This window comes from Fragaria vesca, linkage group LG4, assembly GCF_000184155.1.
Source record: "Fragaria vesca subsp. vesca linkage group LG4, FraVesHawaii_1.0, whole genome shotgun sequence".
In the NCBI taxonomy this organism is placed as follows: domain Eukaryota; kingdom Viridiplantae; phylum Streptophyta; class Magnoliopsida; order Rosales; family Rosaceae; genus Fragaria; species Fragaria vesca.
The window spans coordinates 2612476-2622085 of record NC_020494.1 but is presented as its reverse complement, the minus strand read 5'-3'; the positions used below and the strand labels follow the sequence as shown (position 1 = coordinate 2622085).

The 9610-nt window shown below is 36.9% G+C and overlaps 1 protein-coding gene across 1 annotated transcript in view; it reads right to left on the bottom strand.

Moving 5' to 3' along the window:
- Positions 1 to 5520: 5520 nt before the first annotated feature.
- The window catches only part of LOC101300043 (pseudouridine-5'-monophosphatase-like), a 5007-nt gene continuing 917 nt past the window's right edge, over positions 5521 to 9610 (bottom strand). Inside the window, exons 2-6 of the mRNA XM_004296384.1 lie at positions 8969 to 9193; positions 8633 to 8693; positions 8323 to 8470; positions 8062 to 8141; positions 5521 to 5958 (exon numbers count right to left, since the gene is read on the bottom strand). Coding sequence (XP_004296432.1) covers positions 5826 to 5958; positions 8062 to 8141; positions 8323 to 8470; positions 8633 to 8693; positions 8969 to 9193 — 647 coding nt within the window. The 3' untranslated portion in view covers positions 5521 to 5825. The remainder of the gene's footprint in view (positions 5959 to 8061; positions 8142 to 8322; positions 8471 to 8632; positions 8694 to 8968; positions 9194 to 9610) is intronic.

The following is a 9610-nucleotide window of genomic DNA, read 5'->3' as shown; positions in this document are numbered from 1 at the left end:
GGAAGGGGGAGGGTATGGGAGAGATGATGAAGTCAGGCGGGGTTCTCTCTCACATCGTCCTCTTGCCTTTTCTTTTCCAGTGTTCTGGGTTTATGACATTGTACTGCGGTTTGAATTTTTTTTTTGTCCTCTAACCACCGTTTGCTTAATCTGTTTAGTTCAAGTGCACCAAGGTGCACTGAATCCGCTCCGAAAGTTTGAGATGCTACAATGTTATATTATACCTGGGCAGTTGTGCTCTTGTCCCAAGGGGAGGTACTAATCTTTTTTTCGTGAAGTTATTCAATTAACTACGCATGATCCATTCCCTCTTAATTTATCTGATGAGGAGTTTTAGTTTGAATATTTGAATGCTCGAATCTCACAAACAATTGCTTCCATATGCAGTTCCATCAATGTTGGTTGCCTATATGTTTCTGCGCAAATATACGGACTAGCTAGCTTGTGGCTTCTGTAAATGAGACTACGTAGTTATATACTTGTATATATTCATGACAAAAATCCAAGTATGAAACTTCTATCGTCATCTGACTTCCCTTGTAATAAAGGAATTTATGAAATAATGTATCGCTCAAATTAGTTTCTCAGCATTAATTTTGCAACAGGCCTTTCTTTACCTCCTATATATATACAGACACAAATATTCATCAACTATATTAGATCGATGTGAGGTGTATGGGCTCCAATCATCTTGCTCACATCTTTGAGGTCCCTTGCTTGTAATAACCAAGAAACAATCAACAGTTCCGGCCGAGCTAGGGTTCCAGCTGCTGTCCTGCTGATAATATCCTGGACCTCTCTTTTCCAGCTAATTAAATCGAAAATTTCTGATCTGCATATATAGATGAGGCTCCATCTAGATATGGAACTCAATTAAGCTAATTAATTGATGAATGAATAAAAGTGACACCATTTAAACCAACAGTGAAAGTAGGTATATGACATGCCGGAAGGGTATGTGTCTATAATTTGTCTACTTGTCTGGTCCTAAATATACCATGTATTGTAGGGTTGGCTCGGCACCGGTAACCGTCATTTTGGGGTTAGTACCACTACTGTGCCGCCGTTTATCGGCTAGGCAAATTTGACAACCGCTGCCGCTACAGTTGAATCAGTTAACGTCGTTATAGTCGGTATTCCGACCGACGATGTCTGTGATGGTGGGACAATGAAAATGATGGCTGCACGGCGACTGTTTTCATTACAGATCTCATATAGTTAATTAAATATTTGATTTGTGATTCAATAGAAAGAAGTATTAGAGAAAATGGTAGAATGATGTAGGGTTTGGCGGATTTACTAACACAATGAGACCAAATATTGTTGTACAATGGAGGCAAACACCAAACCTAATTAGCTACAGTGGTTATTACAAACTTTCCTAGGCTAGCTTAACTACGTACACCTAAAATGTCATAAGTTACGAGCAGGAAACTAGGAGTATCAATATAGGCCGGTTACCGGAGGACTATTGGCAGCGCAATGTTGTCCAGATAAATGAAACTAAAAGAGTATCAAAGCACACACACACTACCAGGACAAGCACTTTAGCTGACGAAAAATTTTCGTCGGCTTGTTAGCTTAATTCGTCGGCTAAGATTTCGTCGGGAAAAGCTCGTCTGTGATGACTTTAGCCGACGAAAAAAAAAATTTCGTTGGCTATAGTCCCGCAGTTTAGCCGACGAAAAACATGTCGTCGGTTTTTTTCCCAGACTTTAGCCGACGAATATCTTTCGTCGGCTAAAGTCTGCTATAAAAAATTTTTTCCCAGACTATAGCCAACGAAATATAGTATGTTTCTTTGGCTAAACCTTATAAAAAAATTTAAAAAAATAACTATAGCCGACGAAATATAGTCTGTTTCGTCAGCTAAACCTTATAAAAAAATTTTAAAAAATAACTATAGCCAACGAAATATGCCATAATTCGTCGGCTAAACCTTATAAAAAAATTTAAAAAATAACTATAGCCGACGAAATATGCCATAATTCGTCGGCTAAACCTTATAAAAAAATTTAAAAATACTATAGCCGACGAATAAACCTTTAAATATCGTCGGCTAAACCTTTAAATATCGTCGGCTAAAGTGGCTGGTTTTTGAAAAAAAAACTGCAGAAACTTTCGGCCACCTCCAATCACCACCAAAATTTGACAGAATCTTCTTCTCAACATTTCGAACAGCTTTCTAAAAGAAGTCGAAGCCCAATTCTAAGCTTAAATAGGTCAATTGAATCAAAATATAAAAATCCCCAATTTTAAACCCTAAAAACTTCAAATCTTCGATTCTCCTCACACACACCGAATCGAGCTACCAAATTCTAGGGGAATGTAGTACTAATCAAACTCAACTTATCCATATATAGAACTCACCAAATGGTGACCTGAGGAAGGAGAAATTCGACCGACACCGAATCCGAACCGGCGGAGTTTTGGAGCTCGATTTATCTCTCAAGGCGGCGCCACTCGATGCATCACCTATCCAGCAATGAAGTAGAGACGGCGGAGCTAGGCCGAGAAGAAAATCTGGCAGGCGAAATAGACTTCTTACCATCTACCTTCGGTAATATAAAGAACTTTAGCCGACGAAATTCTTTATTTTCGTTGGCTAAACTCTTTTGAAAATTTTGAAAATTTTGGTTGATCGCCAAAAAATTTTGGTTGAAAATTTTCGACTTTAGCCGACGACTTTTCATATATTTTCGTCGGCTAAAGTCCTTTGAAAATTTTCCTCCAAATTTGGTTTACCGCCCAAAAAATTTTGACCTTAGCCGACGACTTTTTTAATATCTCGTCGGCTAAAGTCTATAAATTCACAAAAACGCTCATATCTCCCTCTATATTACGTAGTTTGGTCAAACCTTCCACACGAAAAACTTTCACGTAGATGAGACGCAACCGCCTATATAAAAATTTTGAGACATTTGCCTTCCGACGATAGGGCTCCCCATAGGGAATAATAACGGTAAATAGGGTTGACCGCTACTATCGGCATCGAGACTTTACCCGATTTACGTGATTTTTGAACCATAACCGTATTTCACCATTCTGAACACATCTTATTTCACGAGATTTTTGATAATTTTGCTTCCTATATATAGTACTGGTTCACAAAGTTGTATAACCTACTAAACAAGTTATACAACATTAGTAGACACGTTGTGATTCCGATGACTAAAGTCCACAAACCAAAATTTGACCGTCAGATATGATCATTATGACGAAAGATGTCTATGGTAAAAAATTCAACTGGATCCGACAACGTTAAGGACTAGATCGAAACGGGTAACCCTAATCCATCGTCACTTATCACACGAAAACGCTCATATCTCCCTCTATATTACGTGGTTTGGTCAAACCTTCCACACAAAAAACTCTTACGTAGATGAGACGCAACTGCCCATATAAAAATTTTGAGACATTTACCTTCCGACGATAGGGCTCCCCATAGGGAATAATAACGGTAAATAGTAGACACGTTGTGATTCCGATGACTAAAATTTACAAACCAAAATTCGACCGTCCGATATGATCATTATGACGAAAGATGTCTATGGTAAAAAATTCAAATGGATTCGACAACGTTAAGGGCTCGATCGAAACGGTCAACTCTAATCGGAAATAAGAAAACTGCATTTTGAAGCCCTAAACGGACTCGGATGGCCAAAAAGGCCCATACATCATGGCATTAGTGATGAGTTTGACTCGTAGGGCCGTTACGCTTCTGAAAAGGTATCACAATAGTCAATCGGACACCAAAAACCAAATCTGCAGCATAGTGAATAATAAGGGTAAATTGCATTGACCGCAACTATCGGCACCGAGACTTTACCGGAATACCGTGATTTTTCAACCGTGGACGTATTTCACCATTCTGGTCATATCTTATTTGACGACTTTTTGCGTTTGAAGGTTCTACGTATAGTTTTTTTTTTCCCAGATGAGTTGTTGTCCAGATCTGCAAATATAAGGCACTTTAGCCGACGAAATTATATTTTTTGTCGGCTAAACTTTTAAAAATTTCGTCGGCTAAAGTTCACAGACTATAGTCGACGAAAAAAATTATTCAGACGACGAAATTTTAATTTCGTCGGCTAAAGTTGACCATAGCCGACGAAAATTTTTAATTAGCCGACGAAAGGAAATTTCGTCGGCTAAAGTCCACTTTAGCCGACGAAAAAATAATTCGTCGGCCTGGTTTTTTTATTTTCGTCGGCTAAAGTCTTTCTTCTGGTAGTGACATGAAGCACACTCTTTGTGGCAAGAAGCAGATCAGCCACCATTCTTTCCTAGATAGGTATGCTCAATTTGCACGACATCAAGATGATGAATTAGGACTTCATTGTTGTAAGAAGAAGTTTTTGCATGATTTTGTCCCTCTTTAAATTGCCAATTTGAATATCTCTCAAAAGAGAAGCGAAAAGAAGACAAAAAGAAATTAATGGCACCAAAGAAGACAAACAAGACAAGGAGCTAGCAACTTCACATTTTGCTTCAATTATCGTGTCCTTTGACAATGATCACAATGATCAACTATTCAAGTAGAAAGTGCAGCATCGATTCTTCACACTGGAGTTCCATGCATAAAGAATCTCTGAGTAATATAGTAGTATTACTGCCAGATTTATTGTATTTGTGGTTTGAGTAGTGATATCTCTAATTTATGTTCATTCTCTGAATCGTAATTTTACAACAAGTCAGCAAACATGTTGATCCGGAATGTGACCTCCTCTGAGTACATTCAGCAAACGGGTACCTATTGCATGAAGATGTGATCTGTTCTTTCAAAAAAATGAAGATGTGATCTGATTGAAGGAATCTATCAGTTATGAAATATCCTAATTGAGAAATCGAAGCTCATACTATACTCTATGATTTCCTAAATAGAGCGGCCTTCCAGCTCTGTAACACGTCATTGCCAAGGTTCGAATTTGGCAAAAATCTTCTCTTCAATTTACGAACATCAGAGGGATCAACCGACCAACTACTATTGGATGAAGCATAGTTTTCAGGAAAAAAAAAAAAAAAAACTATTATTGAAATCCTCGACTGCTGGATAGCTTTGCTGGTTCGAGAGTTCTTTGCCTTGTCTAGGCTCTTCAGAATCAATGAAGGTGTTGATTGCTTTATAACCTAGGGCTATATAAAGATAGCAGACAAATATTTTTCTGAACGTCTTCGCCTCTAAAATTTGAGGAAGATGTCATAGTTCCAAGAACAACCAGATGAAGAAGCCATTTATGCTAAGCACACGACCCAGGTGAGGGATCGGCTTGCTTAATGTTAAAAATGAAATCGACATTTGAGTAGTGCTCATGATCGAAGTCCCACTATGCACCTTCGAATTCAAGAAAAATGCTTTAGCAAAAGGTTTTTTTGGCATTAGCTTATATGTTAAAAACTTCGCATTAATGGCATTTGTAGCACCCCAGATTAGACTGATTCCAGATTCTCCACCTAAAGGATTTTATTCGAGTTATTTCCTATTACCCATCTGGAGCTACCAGTCTACCACAACGAGTTAATCAATTTTCTACCAAATTTATTACAAGATAAACTCAACAATTTTTTTTTAATACAATACAATTGATGCAAGTTTAGTCATGCAGAACATGTCAATAGCTCTGATATGTAAAAGCTATCAAAATAAGCAAATGAATCAACCGCTAATCTTGAAACGACAACAAAAATAGAAGTCAAAGTGTTAAGTGTCTGACCAATTTTAGTATAATGCAATGATATTTTGGATTTCTGGGTGTGGCAGGTGTGGCAAAACGTCCAAAAAATCTAAATTACCCATTGTTCCCCAGATGCAGCATAAGAACAGTTTAGCTCGCTGAATTGTCGAATGGAGGCAAACCCCAATCACTTGGGTTTAAATCCAACAAGGACCCCAAAACTTGGTCTGCAGCATCATGATAAGAGCTGTCCAACCTTGGATCGGGAACCATTACAACAGACCTGCATATCATATGTGATCACCTTATTAGCAACCAAGAACACACTAAGGTTGAACCAAAGGCCCGGTTTTTCTATTTCTTAGACAGAAATTTATCAGGCAATAGAGTGTATTATTCTTCTGGGTTAGAATACAAAAACAGGTGATACAGGAGTTAAGTTTTTAACTGACATCAATCAGTTGACTTCTATACCTAGAACAAAAGCCATAGAACCTAATGTACAAAGGAAATTTTCTAACAAATGATTTGAGATGTTGATCAGGTGAATTCTCAATTCCCAATCACGGTCCTTGGGAATCGGATCATCCATATTCCAAATGTGGCAATTCCGCCAAGATCTCTTTTGAGAAGGGTTTTCCATTTTTAATTGGAATCGAGCCATATTGGGTTTGTTTTAGAGGTTAACTTATCCAAATGCAAGAGTGTTACACTGTTTCTCAGAAAACTTTATCGAGCAATAGTGTTGCTGTTTCTGGGTTAGAACAGAAACAGCCAATACAGGTTTTGTAGTTTTAACCGACAAGCTCAGATGACTTCTATTGGTGCGTAGTAATTCTAAATGCTACCTCTTCTAAAAAAAATTGAAATGATACCAAGAACAAAGTCGCAGAACGAACAAAGGCAAATTTTCTAATTTGAGAAGGATTTTCCGTGTTTAATTTGAATGAAGCCATATCTGGGTTTGTGTTAGATGTTAACTTATCCAAATACAATTCCAAGCAGAAAAAATTCAAAATTTAAGGCATCATCTCCCCAACAAAGATTTGTTCCCCTTTATAAGTATTTCTTCCCCAAAGTCCTAAATGAGAGTGTGCTTGTCAATGCGTATTACCCTTCCAAATCTTAAAGATTAAGAAACTTATAATGGTTTGTTCACAAAATAGAATACTGCCATGCAAATACTTTAGACAGTGTTCCAGTACAAAAGCAGACAATTAGCAACTCTCATGAAGCTCCAATCACCTCTCATGATGCAGACAAATAGAATACTGCAATGCAAATACTTTAGACGCTAAGAAGAACTAGGTTCCGATCTACAGGTAACCGTGGGACACTAGTTCAGAAGTCAGATTCTCTATTTGGTATAATGGTCTTTCTTGTTCAATTGGAACTAAGAGACCAATGTATGATTGAGCTTATCCATAGGTCACGCAAGCAAAAGTCATCCACCTTTAAGGCCTTTACTTCAGTGAAAGGGTTTCAAATCCCATTCTATTAGGTTTTCTTCCCTACAGTCCTTAATGATTATTTCTCAACGTAACGATTAAGAAACAAAACCTCGATTAAAGACCCTATAAGATTTCTAGCCTTCTCATTAGTTCTTAGCCAACATGCTGCAAATCAAAGAACAATTTAAAAAACTAAAAATTAAATCTAAAAACTTAAAATTCTATGGCACAAGTACTTTTAATCACCGAAGTATGAACAGTGGCACAATCATTCAGGCTCAACCCTCTTGGTTTGAAAGAGGAGGTAGTTAGATGACCAACCTTACTTAGATCTTGAGGCTAAACTCTTGACCTATAGAAATCCTGCTATAATTAACATCTAGTTTGCAGGCATCCACTTTCTTCTCTGATGATTGTACTTATTATACAAATTTCATATTAAGTTTACTCACAAGTGAAGCGACTATACTTCAAAACAAATCAGCCGACTACTTCCATGGAAAGAACTTACAAAATAAACATGAATCATCAGAGTTGTAGATTGTTCGTGCATTAATATGAATGTCAATGCATTAATATGAACTTTTCAAATGCAAACAGATAAGAATGTCGCAAAACCCGTCACTGAGCAAACAGCAAATGTGACACACGTTTGTAGATCCAACACTAATCAATCAGAAAGCACATGTAACACTAATTTGTGGCAATCTAACACTTACCAGTCAACAAAAAAGTAACATTCATTTATAGCAATAATGACATTAATTTTTACGGTCAATCAAACTTCTAAAGTAATCAGAACTATAGATTTTTTCAACCTCTTGAACATATGATGAGAAACTGAACTTTCTGATAAGTAACCGCTAACTTCTTATAGGGAAAAAAAAACTAATTTCTTAAACGTGTGAAAAAAAATTAACAAATAAAGCACTTACATTCCAGCATTCTTAGCTGCAAGAACTCCAGAGGGTGCATCTTCGAACACAAGGCATTTACTTGGATCTATTGGCCCACCCTGTTTACAGAAATCTTCTGATGAGGCACTTTCACATATGTTTGCTTACAATATGAATGAGAAAAGTTTCCTTACAATATGAATGAGAAAAGAAGGTAATAACGGAACATTTCATGTGACTTTGTATATAATCAAGAAATGAGCCTATTATCACAAAGGAACATATGTAATAAGATTATACCTCAAAGCGTTTGGACGCTGCAAGGAAAATATCTGGTGAGGGTTTGCCTTGTTTAATTTCTGGGTCGTCACCGTTGACAACATGATGCATCAATGAAAAAAGTTCACGATGGCTTTGTGTTTTCAATTCGAAATGTCGCTTATTAGAGCTGCAACACATTTATAAAAATATGATGTTATAATTCAATCATAGTGACAGAGAGTTAGGAAGCTTGAAAGTAAATGATCATGCTCAAGAAATGCTCTAGAACTCTTCTAGTTTCAAAGCTGGTTACAGGTACAAAATGAAAAACTATGTGAAGGAACTATACCCTGTTGCCAAGCAAAAGGGTATTGCTTTTGCATGTAGATGTCTGATCAACCTGCTGGCTCCTATAATTTAAATAATTAGATTCAAACTAGGAAAATCATGCTGTATAATATAACTAACTCCAAGTCAAAGAAATTGAAAACTTTAAATTAGGTTGTCATCTCACTGTCTCAGAAATGGGTAACAGAAACATAACACGCACATTCACTTTATGAACACAGTAGACCAAAGAGTGAGACTCCATACATATATAGAAAGCTGAACCAGATACAGTTCAGATTTTTATGAAGGGTGAAGATTACAAAATCTGAATAGGCATAAGTTGCATATACTAAACCTGGCATCAGCTCACTTGTTGGAAACAATTTCTGCAGCATTGCCTCCCTTTCAACTAGAAAGGCCTCAGCCGTAAGAGAGTCACTAATTCCAGTCTCTTCAACAAAGACCCGAGCAGCTTCTATTGCTTTCTTTCCCATCATTTTTGCTTTCAGATCCCAATCAAAGGTTTTATTAAACCTAGCAAGTATAATTTCCTGGACTTCAGTATAAAACTTCTCTGTGTCTGAGACAGACAAAAATATATCAAACCATCAGTTTCTTCCTAGAATTCGGAGATAAACTATAAGCCTCAAACAAAAAAAACCAAGGTATTGGGGAAGCTCATACCAACAATAAAATGGCAATGAAAATCGGAAGTTCTATTAGCAACAGATATGAATTTTAAACAACACTTCTCTTTATTGATCAAGTTGATAGCTCTAAGGATTAGTTCACTTTGTGATCCTTAATAAATAAAGCAATATAGAAAACGAAACAATTTCATGGTACGTAGGAATCCAATGATTCATAGCGGACAATCAATGGTTTTCTACTTAGTGCCTCTCACTTTCTTCTTCATTGAGCTATTACGAATATAAGTCGATACCATCCACTTATGAATAATAACGACCATATATCTTGCAATGCACAAATCAACCGG